The 24,116-nt window shown below is 39.6% G+C and overlaps 1 protein-coding gene across 3 annotated transcripts in view; it reads left to right on the top strand.

Moving 5' to 3' along the window:
* Positions 1-23,386, top strand: part of arid3c (AT rich interactive domain 3C (BRIGHT-like)) — an 87,499-nt gene extending 64,113 nt beyond the window's left edge. Inside the window, exons 4-8 of one of the 3 annotated variants that reach the window (XM_037778070.1) lie at positions 5,499-5,682; positions 7,647-7,891; positions 11,368-11,673; positions 13,393-13,482; positions 14,986-23,386. In XM_037778070.1, coding sequence (XP_037633998.1) covers positions 5,499-5,682; positions 7,647-7,891; positions 11,368-11,673; positions 13,393-13,482; positions 14,986-15,158 — 998 coding nt within the window. In that variant the 3' untranslated portion in view covers positions 15,159-23,386. The remainder of the gene's footprint in view (positions 1-5,498; positions 5,683-7,646; positions 7,892-11,367; positions 11,674-13,392; positions 13,483-14,985) is intronic. The other 2 variants (XM_037778071.1, XM_037778072.1) reach the window with 2 other exon arrangements.
* The last annotated feature ends 730 nt before the right edge of the window (positions 23,387-24,116 follow it).

Raw genomic sequence — 24,116 nt, 5'->3', positions numbered from 1 at the left:
CCCGGGGGTGTGGTTATTAATTGATTATTATCTCTGAGGACTACCATCAGCACTTTTTCTCAAATAAGTCAACTTTTGTCCCCCACCTAATTGCTTAAGAATACTATGTGGCAGAAGAAAAGGCCACTTGAAAGTTACCTTAAAAAATGACCGAGTCTTCGATCGCCGCGACACTAAATATTCCTCTTTGCTTTGCTGCTGCATCCTGCTTTCACCATTGAGCTGACTATCTTTATGTTTCTCTCTGTTCTTTAGTGGAGTCTTCACACAGCTAGCACAGGGAAAACAAAGGTGTTGTTTTAAGTTCTGCAACTGCAGAGGTCTGTGTTCATTTTCTGTCACTATTTATTTAAGTAAATTTGATCTTATGTTTCTATATTTGAAGTTTCCGCACGTTTTTAGACTGTATTGTATTTAGGCAATGTTTGATTTCTTTTGTTAAATGGATAAAAGGCTTTTGTAGAAAAAACACATTTACATTTCTTAAAGTAAGGCATCGTAAAAAAAGTACGTCTTGGTATCAGTATTGATAGGCAATTGGTTTCGTATCTCAATGTGAAAAAAGTATGCTACCCAGCATTGGTTGGCAATAACTACTTTGGACAGATGTAAAACCAGGAGCTTACACAAATTACAACTGGATATAATGTTACATTTCCCACACAGTTTAATACAGGTGATAATCCAACTGGGCACATACTGTACCTGTTGTCCTCAACATTCTGTTAAGCTGCTCACTTCCCTTATTGTATGTGCTGTCAAGTTTGGGTGGCTATGTTTGACCAATATTACCGCATTATCATGCTTTCATTTTTGGTAATTCTCTTAGAAAGATGCTTGAGATCCTGAAAGCTCTTTCTTGACCAGGTATCATCCCTTCTCATTAACACATGGGAAGCAAAAAAGCATCTTCTCTGACAAGCTAGAAAAGTTCCTGGAGAACCACGTTAAATCTATTTATTTTGGTTTATGACAATATCCCACTTCTGGTGGACACCGAGGTGTTTCATCTCAAGTTTTCTTCAAAAGGCAGACTTTCAAATTAATGCTGTAGAAATGAATCCACATTGTTCATGGTGACCACAGTTACTATCTTTTTTAAAAGAAATACTAATTTCTTCCAACTACATGACAAGCAAATAACGACAAAAGTACTTAGCAAAGAGCCAATCAAATTACAGTGCTGCAACAAGCGATCAGCCTCACTTGGCATCAAATTTGTGCAATCTGCTTTCATTGCCAAAGACTGTGTGGGCATGCATACTGTTCCTACACTCTGTGCTCTTGACATTGCGAGCGTGCGTCTATCCTCACATAGTGGCTTCTGGAGCCAAGCGCATTAAAAAAAAACTCCATTTTAAAACTATTCTATCACCCACTGAGAACATAACAACAGCAATTAAAGATTTCTTTCTGTCACACATTAATCCAGAATTATATTCATTTCTAAGTTACTCAGTACCACTTAAACCACACTTTGTTCTGCTACCAGCAGGTGGAGCTTTGCCCCACCTTCGCCTCTAGCTCATATGTAATCAGTGGACGTAGTTACTCACTGTGACTGTCACCTATTGGTTTGTGGACTGCCATTTTGAAGCCTAGAGTATGGCTTTTTGGCCGTTGCCATCTTGTTTTTTTAAGTGAGATGAGAGGGGTGGAGCTCAGTAAAACCAAACGCTGAATGAGACATTTTAGGTGACCAAAAAGGTTACGATCAACTTTCACGAACTGAAAACACACTGTGAAAGGGTTTAAGTTCTAATATGAAAACACGGATGATGCCCGAACCGTAAAACGTCGTGGTAACAACCTGTTAATCACAAGGTAGCCACGCCATTTTATCATAGACTTCTATACAATCTTACTTCTTTTTTTCAATCAGAGGAGTCGCCCCCTGTTGGCCATTGAAAAGAATGCAAGTTTAAGGCACTTTAAAGGCACACATTGGCTTCACTTTTCAGACCCGGAGGCTGCCGGAGCTATATATTGTTTTACATTATGTTTCACTGATTGTAATCAATCTTGTAACCGTCAACCAATTGTTGTGTTGGTAATTAAAACATCAAAATCGCTACCCAGCATAAATGTCTAATACTCTGATTTTCTGTTCACCGCAACCCTAACGCCACTATGTTGTCTTTCATTGTCGCATAATATTTAGGAGCAATGTAAGACCAATAATTTACAGTATCCCTGTCATATTTCAGACATTTCATCTAGGACAAAATTTAAATTTGTCCAATACAGTTGGCTTTATGACAAATTACCTGCAAAAGTAATAACATCAGCCTAACACCAGCTTTAATTTGTGTTTAATGCAAATGGTAGCACGCTAGAGTATGATGTTGAACATGGGAAACCTTATAGCTGCTAAACTACTATATCAGGCTGTGATATACACACATAACAATTCATATATTCATATTGGCTTTTCATTGGATTTGTCGACAAGAAGAAAAACGATGATGTCTGCCAGTCTGTGTGTTCCATCTTCCTCCTCGTCTTCATTTTCTTGAGTTGAACCGAGGTAGATAAACAGTTGGTTTCCCCTGTGACGCTGCATTAATCGTTCATTTCATGGGTTAAAAGAGCAAAGTCAATGAGGAGGAGAAATTCTCATCCCATTATCGGCTCGGAGGTGCAAAGTGAGCGCATCAGCGATGAAGCCAAGCATAAAGATGATTACTGCACTACTAGAGCCCCTGATGCTCCACATTGTTCCAATTACAAACTCCTCTTCTTCTCGCAGCTGAGGGATTAACTGAAGACGACCGTTAGACTCTGTGCAAAGTGGATTTCTTCCACCTTGTCCACCATTGCTCATTGTCATAATGATACATGACCTGATGAGATAGTTTGTGCTGACAAAAGGCCTCCATCGTCTCTCTTTTATTCCTTATATCTCTTTCAGGGAATCAGAGAGCCAAATACATCACCCTCGGTATTGAAAGCACATAAATCTTGTTTTAAGAGGCTTGTCTCTCCTCAGATTCTGTCAGACAATGGCTGACGCTTTTATTTATTACCTCAATCCTTGTTTGGTTGGCTATTGTGTCTTCAACAAAATAATAGTTTTATAGATCAGCGCGGATGCACATTATAATCAGTGGTAATAAAGATAAAGCTGAAGGAGGAAGGTGGAGGCGGAGGATCTCTAGTGCTGGTTTTGTTTTGTATTATACTGTAGGACTCAATTCTCTCAGCCATTAACTGTCCTTCATACATGCCCTTTGAAAATCACAAATGTTTTTTTCATACCAAATGAAAAGTGTATGCTCTCATTTATTTTCAATTTTACAAGCAAATGATACAAACAACAGTTTTTAGTTGAAGTTTGGCTCAGTGGGAAGTTAAGGTTACATATGATTACAATTTTTGCTTAAGAGGATGTGCTCTCTTGCAATCCTCTCCTCACTAAAACCATCTTGAATTTACTGTTTCATTAAATGAAACTTACTGAGCTAATAAGTTGTCTTAAACCATTTGCAAAAGAGGGTGTTAATATATTACTTGTAGCAACTACTATCAATTAAAAAGCAGCTGCAATGGCTGAGAAAACCCTGATTTTAGGAAAGCAAACTTGCACATATGAGCAGTCTGTTCTTAGGCACGCACAGAGAGTATTGTCGGACCCATCTCACATCCTTCACTGTGAGTATGAGCTCTCTTACCATCTGGCAGACGATACAGAGTCCCCAAATGCGAACTGAACCGTTTTAAGAACTCGTTTGTGCCCACCTCGATCAACATTTTAAATTTGAATAATGTTTCTTGAGGCTGAGGGTTGTGCAATAGCGTCATGGTATTCTTATCTTCTATTTATTCCGTTTTTATATAGATCTTGTGCAATATGAGTAATGTGCAATACATGTTGTTTTGTGGTTTACATTGTTTGTGTTTCTCTGTTTACATGTGGATTGTCATTTGTCTTTATTTATTGATGCTGCTGTGGAGGCAGCTGATGGTGAGCAGCACTGAGTCCAAAACAAATTTCCCCAAGCGGACAATATCGTATCGTATCGTATCGTATCGTATCGTATCGTATCGTATCGTATCGTATCGTAACATCAACATACTGTATGTGGAAGCAGCCACAGCAACACAGTCAACACAGAGCTAATGCATGAGACCTGCGAGGAGAGGAAGAGGGAATGAGGCGGTAAACTATAGGTCTACAGAAAAAAAACAGGGGGTGCTACAGCAACCTCAGCAAAGTTAGGCATTTTAACATGGGGTTCTATGGGATTTTGAAGCCAGCCTCAAGTGGCCATTTGATAAACTGCCGTTTTTGGCACTTCTGCGTTGGCTTAATTTTTCAGCCGCGGAGGTTGCCGCTTGTTCATAACTGAGTTTTAATAAATGACTGAAGGAAAAGACTGGTGTTATGTATCTTTAAGGTTTTTGTCAGGGTTTTCTTTAATGTAAAGAAAGCACTCCAACTATAACACCAGAACTGTCTTCCTTTGAATTGTACTGTCTCATTTCTATAGACCGACTCATGCCTGTTGTGAAGGTTAATTCATTACCTGCTGAAATATTTTTTTGTCTCAATCAAGCCTTCACCAAAATGTGATGTCGAGGCACTGCAGCTTCAGATTTACTGCTGGTATTGTCTCACGGGGAGAGGGGAACATCAATCTTTTGTTTTAATAGTGTCTCATCCGTTCACATGCCAGCGCCGCGAAATGAAGCCGTAATTACTGGCCTTAATTGATGCGGTTTTACCACCTCAGACGATACTTCAGAGCTCCCCCCCCTCCTCACTGTATAGGCCCCACTGCTGTTGTTTGCACTATATTTCTGCAGCTATTGATCTCTATTATGGTAAATCCGATGGGCACAATGGAACTCTATCAGCAAAATGCAGGTTAATTATCTCAGGGTCAACCACTTTGGAATCTTCACAAAGAGCCGTCCGTTCTCTCTTTATTGCCTAACATTAAATTGCAAATGAAAATGATTGTCTGAGCTCCTTTATTTTGCTAATAAGGGGGCAGGTTGGCAGCCATTAATAGAAGATTACCTCCCATTTTCCACAGATTGTACTTGGAGTTTTAAACAGGTCCAGACTAATTTATCTGTGCTTCTGTTGTTCCCACGTTAATTACTTTTTACTTTGTTTAATGCCGGATATGTATATCTTGTGAACAGTGCATTAGGAGCAGCTGTTAAGTTTGTTGTCTTATATGAATTAAATGAGATGAAACCATTTTTGTCACAAAATATTTGTTCAAAGTTTCCCCTCAAGAGATCATTTCATCCTGTCATAAAAATAATGCATTTATAATCAATGAAGCCAGTTTCCAGTGGATGCACAGATAAGACATTAGAAACTTTTTTTTTTTTTTTTTTTAAAGTTATATTTCCTGTTTAACAGAGCTGTCAGACATTTGACTGGCTCGAGATAAATTGGCCTTATAAGAAGGTGCAGAAGCCTATTGATGGGAGGAACCAAAGTTAATGGAATTGATTGTGGATATTGTGTTTGCTTTCTGCAGGGACTCCAGTGAATCGGATTCCTATCATGGCCAAGCAGGTGTTGGATCTCTACATGCTCTACAAGCTCGTCACAGAAAAAGGCGGCTTAGTGGAAGTCATCAATAAGAAAATATGGCGTGAGATCACCAAAGGCCTTAACCTCCCTACCTCCATTACCAGTGCAGCTTTCACTCTCCGAACACAGTGAGTATACGAGCACGGACGATAACCCCAGATGACTGATAACCTGCACTCACTCGGCACTCCTAACGCCGGGCCAGCCACAAGTGTTCCGTGTGTGTGTCCAAGATAGATGAGATACTTTGTTGTTTATGTTGTAGTGATTTTTTTTGGGTCAGGCCTCCATTGCTTTAATCCATCTGCTATGATTAAAAAACATGTTAATTTCTTTTCTTGAAATGCCTATCAAAGGCTTATTTGATTATACGTGTCCAGACAGGTGAAAAGCACAGTCATCTTCATTTCCTGCAGTGTGGTGGCATGTGTGGTCTTTGCTGTGATTTATGGTAATTATAGTATTCTAGATGGCTTGGCATTTAATGTGGAGTCTCAGTGTTGTTAGATTACACTGTGTGTGCACACGATTCCTCCCCTCACGATCCCGCCTTTTAACAGTAAAGTGGTAAACATATATACTATAATATGCTATAATGCTATTAATCGTTATTGTTTAATGACATATTTGGTTGAATTTTTTTAAGTTAGACTTCAATCAGACTAGTGGGAAGAAAACATCCAAAATACAGATGTAGGTGTTTATTTTACTACTTTGTCTATCTGCGTTTGTAGATTTCTCCTAAATTCACCAAAAGCTAGCATTAGATAATGCCTCATTTGCATATTTAAACTGCAAATATCTTTTATTAGTGGGGATTTTGGATATTTCTCTGTATCACTCAATAAATCGTAAATAAAATCTCAACAGCCATAAGAAAATCTATTTTGACCATGTTTTTAGGAATACAATGTTCCATAAATCAGGCTATGAATGATATATGAACAAACCTTTCAGCAGAAACCTTCAGAATAGAGATAGGAATGAAAGTGAAAAGTTTGGTGGATGTAAGTGCTGCTGAAGTGGAGATTTCTTGCTCAGAGTCTGAGAGAAAAAAATAATTTTGAGGAAACAACCTTTAAAGATATGGATTGTAAAGTTCCTTACATTTTGCAAACTAATAAATATCACCATGAAACTTCCCCAGTGGATTACTTACATTAAGACATTATTTTTTTGTATTACAAGTTTTCAGAAAAGTTCTGTTTATATATGCAAATGAGGCATTATCTTATGCTAACTTTTGGTGAATCCAGGAGAAATCTACAGACGTAAATAGACAAAGTAGTAAAATAAACACCTACATCTGTATTTTGGATGTTTTCTTTTACAGGAAGACAAAGCTTTTCCTCACAGCCCAAATGTTTCTGAATTAAACAAATGCTCAGATGTTCAGCAGCGGAAACAAGCTTCAGACTTTCAGTCTTTCTTTGTGGTAGTTTCACTTTCAATAACACTTTAGATGAAATTAAATTCGAGGACCAATCGCTCCGTGTAATGCTCCCTCCTTTCACCCTTTACCCGTTACTCCCCGCGTCTACAGTCTTTTGTTGTAAAAAAGCCAGTTAGAACTCCGGTTAGCTGTATGCATGGCAGAGATATATCTGTGTTCTCCAGGAGAAATCAAGCAGGTTTCTCTATTTCCTTACCCCGACGATGGAACGCTTTTCTCATTTACACAACATTTAAGAAATCAGCTTACTGGAGAAAGCCGTCTGGTTACTTAAATGCATGTTAATGCACAGAATGCAGTCATCACAAAGTGACATGCTGCTGATCCTATTTGTGATTAAAAGGAGGGAGACATGGCACGCTGTTGTCACACTGACAGAAGCTGTCTGTGGCGTTGGGTGATGATGTGGACAGAGGAACTATCTGATATAGAGTATTTATTATCATTTGTAAATTGTGATCAATGCTTGAAACCAAAATAATTAAACTAGAAATTAAACCGTTTCTTTATATATATTTTTTCGATCCCAGTCCCACCTTGCAAAATCGATTGGTCGATGATTGATTGACAATGTGTGACAAAGTGACACGCACTGACAAAAAGCCAAGTAAATCAATGAATTCTTCTTCTTCCCTGCAGGTATATGAAGTACCTCTACCCGTATGAATGTGAAAAGCGGGGACTGAGCTCCCCCGGTGAGCTTCAGGCAGCTATCGACAGCAACCGGCGGGAAGGCCGTCGGCAGAGCTACGGCTCCGCCATCTTCAACTACTCTCCTGTGGGCACCCCCACCCTCCTGTCCTCACCAAAGATGCACATGTCCCACCTATCTATGCCCATTCACAACAGTGGCCATATCTCCCAGGTGCCTGTGATCAAGAAAGGTAACATAAGACACAATATGTTAAGACATGACACAATAAAACAAGAAAAAGTCTCAAATATGATTTTGTTACTATTTACCTCAACCTGCAGAGAGAAGTGTATATTTCATCATATTTTAGAGTCTGATCTGTACCTATTTGCTGTTGATGCAAACTCAACACTTCCTCCATGTTTACCTGTTGTCTTCCGTATAATGTCCATTTCCACAGCATTAATTCATCAGTAACATCAGTAATCTACTGCTCTCACTTTCTCTTTTTAACACAAAGTACTGTTTTCATTCAATGATTAATTGCATCTGGTTCTACTCTGCTGTTTTTTTTTTCCGGAGAGTTAAGCCACTGGCTTGGGTCTGTAAACTATAGAGTACTGTCTAGACCTGCTCTATAAAAAAAGCGTCTCGAGATAACTTCTGTCATGATTTGACGCTATATAAAAATAAATTGAATTGAATTTAATTGAATTGGCTACGAAACTCTACACTTCCTGTGCAGATATTTCACATTAAAAGATATTTCACGTGGTTAAATTGGTAAAGTGCCCCCTTTTTGCTGGTTTGCATTTATGCAAAGACTGTATGTAAGAAGTGGACGTAGTCACCGTGACGTCACCCATTGGTTTGTGGACTACGGTTTTGAAGCCTCGAGTTTGCCTTTTTTGGCCGTCACCATCTTGTTTTTTTGCAACCAGAGGTGACACGAGAGGGTGGAGCTAAGTACAACCGAACGCTGAATAATACATTTTTAGGCGACTTTATTAACTTTCATGACCTGAAAACACACTGTGAAAGGGTTCAAGTTGTAAGACGAAAAGTCCTGCAACAACTAACACCGTGGTAGCGACCTGTCAATCACAAGATAGCCACGTCCTAAAGCATACCCTGCTTTATGGTCTATTTGACTCTAAAAGGGACCATCATTTACTAAATGAACATCATGCTGTATTGAAGAAGACTTGAAACTAGCGATTGAGACCATAAACTCATGTTTACAATGTTTACTGAGGTAATAAATCAAGTGAGAAGTAGGCTCATTTTCTCATAGACTTCTATACAATTGGACTCATTTTTGCAACCAGAGGAGTCGCCCCCTGCTGGCTATTAGAAAGAATGAAAGTTTAAGACGCTTCCGCATTGGCTTCAACTTATTCAACTTAACTTACTCAAAAGTAAAGTATATGTGATTACAAATAGTTAGTAAATAATCATAGTAGATCTGTTTAAAAATACTTTAAAGCAGCAGAGTGATGAGTGTGAATCTGTTGATATACTAATGGAATAATGCAGTGTACATTTTATATGTTATACTAGATTTACCATGACATTATTTGCCAATTTTTAAAAACTGGCCTTAAAAGGATGTATGGCATATGACAGGATAACATATGATAAGCATGGCTGGATACTCCTTAAGGAAAGTAAGAAAATAAGTACTTTTTAAATTCAGGCGAACCAACCCTTCGACAATCATTGTGCAGTGTTCCTTTTTGCAAAACAAAAATCTGGCACATAAGCATGCAGTTGGTCACATGTGGTTATATATGGTCCACTATGGTCACAAAATAATAATAGGTTCATTCGGGTCATGATGCAAACAGCAGGCCATATCCTAAATAAACTAATTCTTTTTCTGTCACCCTGTAGGATGATTCATGTCCCCCTCATGAATACATTGTCAAAGAAAAGGTTGCATGTGATGTAGTACAGAGATCACAACATCTTTTTTGAGAAATTGTTGCGTGATTATTACCCGGCCACTAATGAAGAAGTCGGTATGTTCACATATATGTCACAACAGCTGCCGTATTTAGGTTTCATTTATACTCATGCAACATGTGGGTAGTATGGTCATTTCCCCCAAAGAGGAAACATCTTGCAGGACTTCCTCTTATCGGCTCCACCAATTTCCGAGACACAGCAATGTACCACGAAGAACATGTGGAGCTCTTTGATTACAGGAAAAAAAAGTGATCTGTGTAGCGTGCCACGGAGACATCAGCCATGTCTAAAGCACAGTTGTTCTATTTGAAGTTATTTTAGTGTTGTCAGTGTAGTTCATCTGCAAGGTTGAGGTATTATATAAGCTCCATTATTTCCATTAATAAGTTGAATAATTGAAGTATGCCAGTATTGTGCGTTATTGAAGGGTTAGGATCTGTGTTATGTCTCATCATCCGCACCATGTGTGCCTTTGTTGGTCGCTATATGCCAGCAATACCAACAGAAAGTATTGTATAAAACACATTAGCATATGCTAAACCATATTTACCCCACATGGTAAGCTGCAGATGTGCGGCCCACATTGGCATGTTGGCTCAATCTATGATCACCAAGAACAATCTCATATCATCGTTCGAAGGGACACTATTTACTATCTGAGTTGCTTACTAACCATAATGTAGTAAAAATATGATATGATAATATGTACTGTGAGATAATTGAATTAGTCATTTTGTCATACTGTTTATATTGGGGCAGTTCTCTTATAAATGTGTCTGTGTGTAAAAAGTCCATTGGAGGCAATGATGAAAATCAATGCGCAAGACTATTTTGTGACAAGTTTTGCATGGATATGCAATACTTAGATTTATCAGGTATTTAAATTGCTAGATTTGCCTAAGAGACATTCCTGTTTAGTGACCTAAACGTGACAGAGGCTTTTATATTTTATATCACTATAGTGCAGCCCCGTTCAGAGCGCGTGCCCGTCTGACACGGGCCGATTGCCCCCCTAGAAGTTCTGCTTGCAGCGGTGTCGAGAACGGTGGTATGGCTGCTTGGACCCGTCAAGTGTGAAGTTCATTAAGATAGTCCAGAGATGTTCTCTACCAGGTGACGATTGGTCAAAATGTGTAAGAGGAGTATAGCAAAAAAATCTGATTCGGACTCAATTTAAAATGGTGAAAAAAAAACAATCTACACGCAATTGAGCGTGGCTTACTTGGATATATTCATCTTCAATTTAGTTTCTGAGAGTTACGGTTCATAAGTCACGCGCCAAGATGTAAAGTTTATTGCTATAGCGCCACCATTTGGTCAAATTGCATCACATTTGACACTGCACTCTCTTGGGTCAAAGGATGTACAGAAAGACAGACTTTATAGTCAGACATAGAATTTATGGTTAGTCCAATATGAATATGGAAAGCTGTAAAAACACTCACCATCCAGCATCCATACAAAATACTACTCCCAGTAACTTCATTTTAAAAGTACCAGTAAGTTGGCCTTTGTAAACCATCTTAGCAGTAAGCAGCAATGGATGAAAATGGATATGTGACATGCATTATGAAAAATATTCACAAGATCAAGTATATTTCAATGAGCTCTAAGACAAAATACAAAATATGAAGGTTAACTGCACAGTATTATCTACATTGTCAGACTAATCTAAGGACAGGTGACATATGTACATTACTTTTCACAGGTACAAGCATGCAGACATGTGTTAAGAGTCAGATATCACCTTCTTAATAGTCTTTTTCTCTCCAGAGGAGTCCATGATGGCCAGCTGCCTGCCTAGCCGCGTGGCCCTCCCCATGTCACCCAGCGGCCATCACGCAGCAGCTGTGGCCGCCCAGGTAGCCGCATCTCAGGCAGCGGCGGCCGTCCAGGCTGCGGCCCTGGAACAGCTCAGAGAGAAGCTGGAGAGCGGCGAACCGCCAGAGAAGAAGATGATGATGGTGGCGGAGGAGCAGCAGAGGATCATGCAACACGCCCTGCAGCAGAACCTGCTGGCGATGGCCACCCAGCTGCCCCTCAACATCAAACTCAACAACAGAGGTGAGACGCTCACGGAAGGTTTGAGAACACTGATCTGTATATGTTCTCTCTGTGTTTATCATTTGCAATAAGTCTGGATTTTAGAAACACTGAGGAATATTTTGATTATTGTCAACAAATCTCCTGAAAAGAGCCAAACTTAGTGAATGTATTTCCTAACAAAGTATGGTGTGTGTATCAAAAACCTGATATATCTTCTTCCTCTGGGCCGTAGAGCTCCATTGTTGTTAAAACACATCAGTGAGCCACACTGTTGCTCCGGCTGACATGTTCCTTCATCACCATGAACACACACTCTGTAGTTTATTTTGACTCAGTCCCACACACACCGTCCTGCTGCCACAAATACTCACTAGAGCATCAAATGTGGATTAATCCGCCGCTGAAAATAGTCCCCAACAAATGCACTATTTCCTCCTGTTTGAGTAACGTTTGATAAAAACTACAGTGACCAGCTGCTTTAGGAGATTACTGAGCCTTTCATAAAAATGAAAACTATATATTTGTGATGTATGTCTTCAGTAGGAACCAATGGGCGTGGAGCTGAGAGTCACAGACTGAGTAAGAATGCATTTAGAGGCAGACTAACATTGTTGGCTGAGATCTTTTCACGGGATTTGTTAAAATCTAGACTAATGCCTTATGTCAACTCATTGAAAGTTATTTAAAATATTACATTTAGATGTGCATCTCATGTAAAACAATGAGACAAAATATGCCCATTCAGTATTTGTTGAAACATTCAACAAGTAAAAGCCTGATTTCACTGTATAATTTAAAATCGGGTGTTACTGTAATGTTGAGGTTGTTAGCTTGCCTCCCTATCAGACTTAAATAACAGTGTGTCTACCGCAGTGGGTGGTGTGTCAAAAACAGCTAATGGGCCCGCCAGAGAGGCTGCCTGAGATCCAGCTGTGAAACGCCTGAACCACTAATGTGCACATAGTTCATCATATAACATGTGTAATTTAAAAAGCTCAAGCCCCATAAATGTTATGAAGAAATAGTTTTCTTCTTGACCGCAGGCAGAATCCAGCTCGTCATGAGTAAAAATGCCCGTCTCGCTGGGCTGTGGCTGCAGCCAGCACGCCTCATGACAAGCCATAAGTCACATATGACTTAATGATAGAGGCTAAAGGAAGAATAAGGGGCCTATCTGCTCAAGTGTGATATCATTTCTGTCTGCATCACTGCCTCTCTCATATTAGTCATAATAGCAGGCTTTGCACTTGATACGTGATGGAAAAATGAGTGGGAATCTTTCTCAGCTTAATTCCCACGCTGGTCGTCTGGCTCTGGCCCTCACATATAAACACTGTCATTTAAAGATTACAGCCAAACACTATTATTTGTCTCCACCCAGATGCACTCCTTAGACAGATAAATTTGTGTTTACAGATGGTTTGATATCACAGCAGCCCGCTGAGATCACTTAAGACATTTCTGTTATTTCACAACCAGTCACATTTATTCAAGACAAGTTTTTCCAACTGTGTGCCGCCGCTGTACGATCCATCTATAACTGACATGTACAAATGGCCGTAACATCTTTTGACAGTTCTTTCTCCCCAGAACTCTTTAATAAAGCTCTCCTTATCCTGTCACTCTCTGAATTATCACCAATACTCCAGCGGGCGCTCCTCTTGCTTCTTCTGTTCCCTTTCTAAATGCTCATATTGAGTTTTTCTCTCTCTCGTTCTCTGCCTCCTCTCTTGACAGATGATAGACAAGAGACCGCATTGAACCTGTCTACCAACGGCATTAGCAGCATCAACATGTCAATAGAAATAAATGGAGTTGTCTACACAGGTAAATAGAGGGGCCGTTTGCTGATGTAATTGCAGGCAGGAAATTCAATAAGTTATAGCAGCACCCTGGTGCTTAGTCCTCTACGCAATTTGATGTCTTTGCTATAAAATCCATCGTAATGAAGTGGCAGTCCAATAGAGTTAAAAAAGTTAAATATCTCAAAATTGGGCCTGTGGATTTGAGGTCGATGGGGCTTATTGTCTTATGTGCCTGCCTAGTGTGTGTGTGTGTAAGTGTGTGTGTGTAAACGGAGGTAGCTTGTGTCTTGAGGTAATTACTGCCTCTCTGCTTTAACATAGGCCATTCATGTCAGGGTATAAGCCCGGTGGCCGTCACATCATATCTGAGCCAGAGTGTTGACCTGCTCATCCTGCCACCAGCTGACACTCACTTTAATTTGCTTTTATGTCTTTTTTATTATCTATATAATACTGCTGCCTGAAAACGTCTTAGAATGTCTTAAGTACAAAAGTACAAAAGTAATTTACTGCCAATTATAAATGGTTTTATTTATTTGTCTTTTTGTCAGAATTATTCCGTTTTGATCTCCTGTTAAACATACAAGCAGCATAATCACAAATTGGTTGTCAGGGGTAACCACAGGATGGGGTTCCTGTTTTTTTTTAATATGTGAGGGTTGTGTGTTCAAGTGGAAAAAAAACTGTGTTAAATTGCTCTTGGACTATTAATTATTTTTTGAAAAGTCTTTATTACCATAAAACTGTAACTCAACACGCCAACAAGGGCAAATGCGCTACAACGGTCTAAAACATTTTCATTGGGAGAAACGTGCTGCAGCTTCAGAAATGATGCTAATTGATAAACACCCAAGAAAAACCAAAAGAAATACAACAACGGAAACGTGCTGCAAAATGAAAAAACGTGGTGCAGAAAGCCAGAACAAACACATAAACGGCAAACATGCAGCAAAGTCAAAAACAAACAAACCCCGAAAACAAATGCAACAGAAAAACGCTGCACATCCAGCCAACACAACGGAAGTTCTCCAGGCCTCTAAGGGGCAGCGCTAAGCAGCTTGATGTTTGAGTCAAAAACGAGAGACCACACGGGTGTGTTTGTTTTTGAAGCGGGTATTGTAAAAGACTAAGGCCATATGTAAAAAACATTTCGCCTACTTGCTCCACTTTTCTTCCCGCTTCCCGCTCGTGTGTTTTTGACTTTGCATCGTTTCCGTATCCGCGGCGTGTTTGCTGTTGATGTATTTGTTTTGGCTTTCTGCAGCACATTTTGTAGCACGTTTCCGTTGTTGGATTTGTTTTGGTGGATTTTTGAGTTGGCATCGCTTCTGAAGCTGCAGCATGGTTCTCCTGATTGAAAATGGTTAGTAGTAGTAATATTGTAGTGTGTTTGCCCTTGTCGGCCATCGTGCATTTGTAGTTAACAGCTAGAATACATAAAAACACTGGCATGGTCCTTTAAGAACTGATGCCGTGGACAGTGTGGCGTTTGAGGCTGACTTTAGACTTGATGTTTGCTCCTCAGGCGTCCTGTTTGCTCGGCAGTCGGCCATAGCAGCGATGACGGGTCATCGTGGGAGACATAGCAACTGTCAGACTCAGGGAAAGACCAGTCCACAGTTCCAGCCCTCGTGCTCCTCCTCTTCCTCGTCCTCGTCCTCTTCCTCACTCCACGGACACAAAAACTCCTCCCCGTGAGTTTCCTGTCCCTCCTCCCCCACTCCATCAGGGAAGAGATCCACTCTCTTCTCAAAGACACCAAGCAGTTGGAGACGTGATCATCAGAGAAAGCCTCCTTTCTCTCCATCCACTCGATCAGATTCCTTTTAGTTCAGCTAACAACAGGTTGAAACGCAGCAACCATATTTACCGGCAAGAAATCCTCCAGTCCCCCTTTTTTCCCCACTCGTCCTGCTCCGACATTTAACCTTTGTGTGTTAACATTGTCTTTCACGTCGTCAAAGACATCTGTTCTGTGTGTGGAACACTTCAAAAGGCTTAAGGTACAACCTGGATGAAGCCAAATGAAGACTTCCCACTTGTGCATCATTTCAATCAAAAGATGAGGGCAGCTGAGCAGCTGACCTTCGGCAAGAAATTACAGTCGTTGATGATGTTTGTAGGCTTTATGACAGACCTCAGAAACTCACCGCTTACAGCTGATACCAAAGAAGAAAACAAATCTATACTGGTTCAACACGTCCAGCATTTAAAGTGAGCTTTAGTGTCGATGATCAAAACCTGAAGATTAGAGCTCCGATACAAACAGACCCAAGAGCACATCCCAAGTGGAAATCATCATGTATTCTGTAGAAACAGTACGGTCTCATGTTCCATTGGACAGTTGGTTAATAATGTCTCAACATATAGCCAACAAAAGTGATGTATGTTAGAGATGTTCCAATACCATATTGGCCGATACTGACTAACAATCCCATACCAGTGCGCTAAAAACATGTCGCCATTTTTCTTCATGTGCAACCCTTAACATGAGATGAGAAAGAAGCGAGATGGTCACTCGTTAACTACTTCCATCATCGATTCCAGACGCAGGAGCCGATGATGGAAGTAGCTATAATGTGTGAGCCATCTCGCTTCTTTCTCATCTCTGTTGAGAACTGCATATGCAAGATGTATGGATCGGATAGCGAGTGATGCGTGTTGTTGTTCCTGTTCCTTTGTAGTGTAAATGAGCAGATAAATTATATGATAATGTGATATCCGATCAGTGCATAGACTCGCATATTCGCCGATTCACGATCGGCTGTATCGGAGGCATCGGTATTGGAACAACTCTAATGTACGTGAACATCCGCGCAGTAACATTAGAAGGGAGAGTGGAGAGTCTAATATGTGGATTTCTTTCAAGTGCAGTTTCCTGACATAGTCAGCTCAGTCCACAGACAATCAGCAACTTGTTAGCTAGCTAACTAGCCAGCAGGTCAATGGAACCAAAGCAAATTAAAGTTAACACATAGATCGATCCACGAGCGACAAACCGTATGTCCCATTCCCATATTGTAAAACTAATACTATACATATCAGGATCAGATTAGGGATCTGTTAGGGGCCCTGGTGGCAAAAATGGGCTGTCAGTCAGCAAGTATTACACTGGATTACTACCCTGCCCCAGGCCTAATGTGTGTCAGTTAGTTTAATTTAAGTGAGCATGTTTTTTTTTAAGGATATGCACATGTAAGCACAATATCAACTCAAATATGTATTAAAACTTCATTTTCACACAGGGTCCCTCGACAAGACAGGTTTTTTTTTAATTTGGGCTTTAGTGGTGCACAGTACCGGAAATTATAATATTAATATTAGTAATAATCAAATGAGTCCAAAGTAGTAGTTTCGGGCCCCAGGGCAGTTGCCAGCTCTGCACCACTAAAACACACAGTATACAAGAAGAAAATGAGGAAATGCACATGAGCACAGTCAATTACTCTGAGCAGAACATCACCGGACATTTCAAATTAGAAGATCCAACCAAAGATTTATCATTAACAACGCCAGCCACCAGTTTTCCACATCTTTCCAGATGTGGATGATGTCCTATTATAAGAACTCAATGCCAGACATCCATTTATTCATAAACTTTCATATGATGTCACGCACAAAAAAAATATTTTGTAGGCTCTGGTAGGGCTTTACAATTATTACATTTTCATGGTTTGATTTCTTTAATACAATGTATTAACTGACCCTCAACAGTTTACCAGACATCTCTTTTATAATGGTGGTCTATGAGGAGGGATTTGTTAAAGCAGTAGTGAGGTTATAGCCACTGGGACAAATAGGCAGCAACGTATCTGTTATGTTGCGCATTGCATTCTGGGACATAAACACAGCATTAAAAAAAAAACTCTTTTAAACAGTTAGGATGAGTTCATGATATGCATTTGGGACACAGTTATTGGCTTGTAGTACGTTAGTTAGTGTACTAATCAAATGTATTGTCAACGACTATGTTAGCTGACCAGATCATTAGCTAAACAGAGAATTCTTCATACGAATCAATGATGAAATAATGTGTTAAAGAGGACCTCCTATATGGCCACTGGAAGAAGTATTACATCACTTTACTGTGGAAGGCTGCTGCTGACACTAATATAGCCTTTATTCCCCTCTCAGTTTTCTTTTGTTGTGATCACAAAATAAGGGATTTTGACATGCCTGATCACAAGAACATGTCGTTTTGATCATAGAATACATTTCTTTAGAAGAAGGAAGTAGAGATCACAAAAATATAAAAACATAAATTAGTTTTAAAACAAGCTCAAGATCAAACAATATCTTTCTCGTGGTGACCAGACAAAGTACATTTTTTCAAAATCCGGTCCTCTCTGCCTTCCAGAGTGTACGCAGACATTGACAGCTTAAATTGATGTGATGGCGAGCATTGTTGCGGTCCAATGATTTCCTCACTTCCTCATTACAGTAAATATTGCGATCGACATCATTGCTCCACCGTCGTGGTCAGAAATACTTACAAAAAAATCTCTGCCGAGGCTGAGTGCGGTAGAGCGACAGCACACGAGATTGCATTGTTCTTTGAAGAAATCTTCTGCAACGCACATTGAGTAAAAAGCCAGGACCACTATCATGTAGAAAAATATCAGTAATGTTTGTTAAGCACAAAGCTGATGTGACAGAGTCCACGGGAAGAAATGAATCAAGAGTCCTCGAACGGCATTGAATTCATTGTAGAAACGACGTGACGGAAAGAGTAGAAGCACTTCAGCCTTTAGGCAGCAAGTGATCAGAAATAAAGGAGGTGACAACAGGACATACAAAGACATGTAGTCTGAAGGAAACTGTCATCAGTCACTCTGTACTTTTATATTGTGAATAGAATCCAGGTTTCTTTTTCTTTTTTTTAGTAATGCACTTGTGTCTAACATCAGAGAACTTCTCCCTCTTTCATTTTCTTCTCTTTCTTTCTTTCTTTCTTTCTCAGCTTTCATAAAGATATAAAATATTTTCTTTATTGTGAAGGGAAATGGGAACCAGTTTGAAGATATATGGGTTTTTATTAAGTCTGTTAAAGCATTTAATTGCAGATTTTATTTATTATGTTTTATATTCGATCCTGCAAACGCTGCATTCAGCTCCACCACTTTGTTTGCAAAACCCTTTTTAAGAGTCTTCTTGAATGCAGTTACCTCACCAATCTACCTGTATATAGTCATAGTAAAGTATGAATACAAGATATACCTCATAAATTTCATTTATTTTTTATTGTACAGCCACCTGAAAATCAATGTTTTATTTCAACAGATCACTGGATTTTACTTTTGATTTTTTTTTTTTTTTCATATTTTGTATGATTATACCAAAGAAGGGAATATTTTATTGACACACATCTACCTCATTTGTTATAGACTGTGCCAACAAGCATGTCCACAATCTTAATTGCCAGTGTATTCATGGTGTTTCATATCCATGTATTTGTGTGAACACAAAATGCTTTTCAGTCAAAAAACAAACAAAAAAAAAAACAATAGATTAGGCTAAAGAATTCAGCAACATGTTCAAAGTGCTTTTTACGTTGGGTGTTGTGCCGGCGCAACAAAACAGCCTTTTGTGGGACACAGTAGGGACGCTTGTCAAAATGAGTCCAATCTGCATGAAAACGTGATTATACAGTAAAGAGGAAGACAGCACCTTGTAACAATGAATGGCACAGGTTTGATATTTGTCCTGTCGGCAGTGGGGCCTGAGGATGGCGCTGTTCACATCCGTCATGGTTAAGCAAATGTGCTTATGTAACAATGTTTGTTCTTCTAAATGTCCTCTTTCACCGATAAAGACTGTGAGATGCGGTTGAAAAAGCTAGCAAGTGGACCTTCGAGCTGAGATTATGCTGTCACACTGTTCCTAAAGTCAAGATTAGAGCCCGATATTATCAACCGATATTAACTTATAGTCCAGTATATCATACCGGCTGATAAGTAATACGAAATGTGAAAGATATTTGAGGGGATTTATAAAAAAACAGTAGCCGTGTGTCGTGTTTCATTTCGACTTCAAGTGAATTTTAAGCAAACTTTTGAAATGTCGCAAAACAAAAATGCAAATTAGGCGCGTATCCATCAACTGCTTTGGCGCAAATGAAGTCGGCTACACCGTTTAGTCAGATGTCGGCGCTATAGGCTACGCATGGCTGTTATCCGCCAGTAAACAGAGAAGAAGAAGTAGAGGGTTGCGAACCAGAAACAAGACAATTCTCCTTGGCCATCTAACCCATGTACGATAGAAAAATGGAGAGAGGTCTTCAGGAATTTCGTTCAATTGGGCAAGTTTTAATAGTTCCTTCATGTCAGCGAGTATCGGCCATGTTTCATGTTGTCCGAAGACAAGCATTTGCACATTATTGGAATATCTGGGAAGACGTCGACAGCGGAAACAGCTGGTCAATCATGTGACTTAAATGTTCGCTACGTCAGAATTAATTCAGACAAAAAACACCTCAAGTGAGCGTAAAAAGTTTTTTGTGCAATTTAGAAAGTTTTATTGAATTTAGCTGTTTCCATACAACTTTCTAATACGAAAATGCAAATAAAAAATATGTGAATGGATTCAAGCTACTTTCCACATTACAGAGTTTGTCCACCAGAGAGCTCTGACAAGTTGTTTTTTTACACTATAAAATGTCCCGCTCACTTCGTGTGTTGGTCACAATTCTATAAGAACCACATATAAGGATCCTTGTTAAAAATATGTATGTTGTGTGTTTATTTATAGTTAAAACCAATACAGGCCAATATTAAATTGGATTTGTTTTTTAACTCACAAACATTGATATTATCTACCTCAAACATCCAGTTTTGCCCGAGGCTATAGTTAGGATTGAACCTCCATGCTCAAGTCTTGAAAGTACCTCCTGCATGTCCGATTAGACATGTTCATTGCCCGCGTTGCCAGTTTTGCTCTCTGCTTCGTCCACACAGCTCAGAAAAATTTAATTCCACAAGTTCCATAATAACAGCATCTCAAGGTCGTACTCTAGTATTCAGCTAAATGGACTGGGTGCCATTTTTCACACAATAGTTGTGTACAAGCAACAACAATGAGGTTTGGCCAGATTTCCATGAAGTTATGTTCAACAGTGTTGGCCTGTTTCTGCAAACCACAGGATACGCTGAATATCGATGTTTCTGAATTTGATTTTGTCGCTTGTTACAGTTGTTAATACTACGTGACTTTCATACCACCTTAACAGTTGCTCAATATACTACGTCACATGCTCTGACCGAATGCAAAAACGTTGACAACCTGTCCGTGGTTTGCAGAAACGTACGATGCTAAAAAACAATTAATGACACCGTGACCTTTTGTGTACGCCACCCTCAGGACAAACAGCTCCACTACTGATAAAGAACAGCCTTGATGTGTGCTCGTTTGGTTGCTGTCCTCCTCACCTGATCTCCTCGTCTGATTTTTTCACGCAGATTGTTCACAGTTGTTGATTTAAAATGCTATGACTAGTTCGGTGTCATGATGACAGTGTAACGCTCCAGGCTGATTACTGGTGATGAAGCTAATAATATATTGTGTGACTGTATGTATAGATGGTGATGTTGAAATTGTACAAACACAATCGTTGAAGCAGAGGACAATCCTCAGCCAATAAGATGAGCTGACTCCTCAGCTGTCAGTTGAGCTGTTGAAGGTGGTTGTGCTTTATAAATCTCATGTTTACTTGAAATGTGTTCTTTAGCAATCAGACAATTCTGCAGGTAGACACAGCGAAGGTCCAATGAAAGAATCACTTCCTTGTGCACCATCAAAGTTGGCATTGCATCCTTTAACACTGAAGCAATGATAATTAATGGACTTAAGTACTCTGTCTTCTCAAAGCAGCTGGACAGACAGATGTTTATCAACCCTTAACAGAGTTGCAAAGTGGGAGAAGTTATTTTAGGCATCCAGGATTGTGGAAGTAAAAGCCCAGTTCATTTACATAGAAAATAGACAATTGCAGCCCTCAAATTTACAAGCATGTGGACATTAAAACCTGAGGGAGATGCGTCAACTACGACTCTCAAGGTGCTTTTCAGTATGAATTATTTTGGTCTGATGTCACTGCTCCAGCACATTGCAAAGAAAATTATACCTGCAACAACAGACTGGTAAAAAAACAAACATATTGTTGCACACATTAAAGGAACTGAGTTTCCTCAGGAAGTATAGAGTCCGCTCTGTCCTTTCCTGTAAACAGCCTCGGTGATACATTTCCAGTCCAGTCTGTTGTCAAGGTGAACAGGAGGAGATCATTAAAAAGAAACATATAAATTGTAGCTGCTTCTTCCACTTCACAACTCTGTGTCACGGCTAATGTCCAGATTCTGTAGGATTGTCTTGGGTCCATTCACCTTATTATTACCATTTGTGATGATGAATTATGTACATACTGGACCAGGAACCCAGACATTTCAGTCAATCTGAGGCTCAGAATATTGAAAATACAAACTCATTGGGTGGTTTGGAGACTTTTAAAGTGGAAAAAATCAAACAACGTCAGGCAGACGTGAAGTAACAAGAAAAACTTGGTTTATTTCAACAGAGAAAGGCATCGCACCTATTTCAAATGTTATCAGCCATTTGAATGGGCGTGATCAGCGGTTATCACAATACCATTCTGACGGGCCACACTGCACCTTTAGGTTTAGGCAACAAAACTACTTGGTTATGTTCAGGAAAAGATTTGTTACATAAAATAATTAAATTTGTTGCGTAACTTACATACGTGGCGTTAGTTAATTACATAAGTTACGTAACAAAATTACAGTAAAATAAGTCAACGTTGACTTTTGGTTCCATACAGCGGTCTCCCGGGTGAAAGTCCCGTGTTTGTTTAACCCAACCATCCACATTGTCCTCCTCCCTATGAGGACTTTGTCGTTCTTTACGCTACATCACCAATTCCTCTTTTGCGCCCGGCTACTACGGCCACTAGAGGTCGCCATGGTCTTCTTGTATTTGTATCGGTGATCAACCATGTGAATAGAAAACTAGTAGGTGTTGCAGGCCCCTTCTAACCCATGAGGCTAATAACCGCTGATAAAAACCCATTCAATCGGCTGATAACATTCGAAGCAGGTGGGCGTCTTCCATTTCAGTCAATACAAACACAAATTCAGTCAGCGGGTGGGGAAGAAATCTTCGATTTTATAGTATGTATTTAAATCTCCAAAGTTGCAAAGGAGATTGCCTACCACCCGGTGAGTTTGTATTTTTAACATTCCCCCCCCCCCAAATAAATATTAAAAATCTGAGCAACTCAAATGTCCATGAGATGGCTATCCAAGATCGTGATGCACAGTGTGATGCCCCTGGATCGGGGCCTCATTCAGGACAGTGTACATTTTCTACTTCCGTGATCCAGGAGCTCCTCATAGGACAGCCCTGTCTCACATCCTGTAAACGGAGCACCGGCACAGTCTATTCTCCAGCCTCTCCTCCTGTACATACCTGCTGAATGATGCCAATCACTGTACACTTCAGATGGAATCACTGGCATTCTTCTCACCAAAGAGTTTTTTCCAAGTTGTGACCACACTCACATGATTTTTAGGTCATAACCAACAGCAGAGCAGACAAGCAAAGAGAAAGCGACAGCTCTGCATGCAGAAAAAAAAGAAAAATAATTGACTTATGTAATCAAATAACATGTTGTTTACTTTGTATTATGCTATGCTGGTAGTTTTTAGACACTAATCGCTTTATTAGCTGTGTATGAAGCTTTAAATGTTTCTTTTATTTTCCCTTTCGTTCATCTTGGATAAATCCAGTGCATTATGTGAATGCTGGATTGTGGTGCTCAGGGGTTAAAAATGTACAAAAAAGAGGTGAAAGAGATTTTCCTGTTTTGCCATTTGACTTGTAGCGTATTTAGAAATAAAATCATGCTTTTAACTTCAGTGAAACGTTTTCTGCGTCATTCTTGTTCCTGTCATTATACTACTGTGAATCCTCATAAAAAAACAAACACTTTGTTTAGTTACAGAACCATTTCCCTCTGAAAAGTAGACTATAAAATTCTGGCCAAAATTGTATCACTGCAGCAGGCTATACATCCCACATCATTTCAGCGCATCAAACTGCATATTTTTAACACTGACACACCAGAGGTGTAGTGTCCTTAGGAAAATGTTTACTGAGTTAATAAAACAAGTGAGAAGTAGGCTCATTTTCTCATAGACTTCTATACAATCAGACTTCTTTTTGCAACCAGAGGAGTCGCCCCCTGCTGGCTGTTAGAAAGAATGCAAGATTAAGGCACTTCTGCATTGGCTTCACTTTTCAGAACCAGAGGTTGCCCCTTGATGGGAACATATCCTTGACTTGGTACAGTCATCATCTATCTGCACACAACATGGGCTACTCCAGTGTAAAATTATATTTACTAACGCCAAATTAGCAAAAATGTATCTGGGCTCACCAGCTTTTCTTTTACACATGCTCTGGAGTGTTGGACTAAAATGTTTGAAACACTGCAAGATGTAAAAAATGACTCCCAAATGTGTGGTGATTATGGCATTCCCTTTGACAAAAATCTGTCTGGCTCATCTCAAATGGTCATGACGTTCACTATCTTCCAGGTAAGGTGGCTTATTTTTCTGAAATGGAAGCATGTCTCGACCCCTAAAT

Source organism: Sebastes umbrosus, chromosome 8, assembly GCF_015220745.1.
Source record: "Sebastes umbrosus isolate fSebUmb1 chromosome 8, fSebUmb1.pri, whole genome shotgun sequence".
Classification (NCBI taxonomy): domain Eukaryota; kingdom Metazoa; phylum Chordata; class Actinopteri; order Perciformes; family Sebastidae; genus Sebastes; species Sebastes umbrosus.
This window is presented reverse-complemented; position numbering and strand designations above follow the sequence as displayed.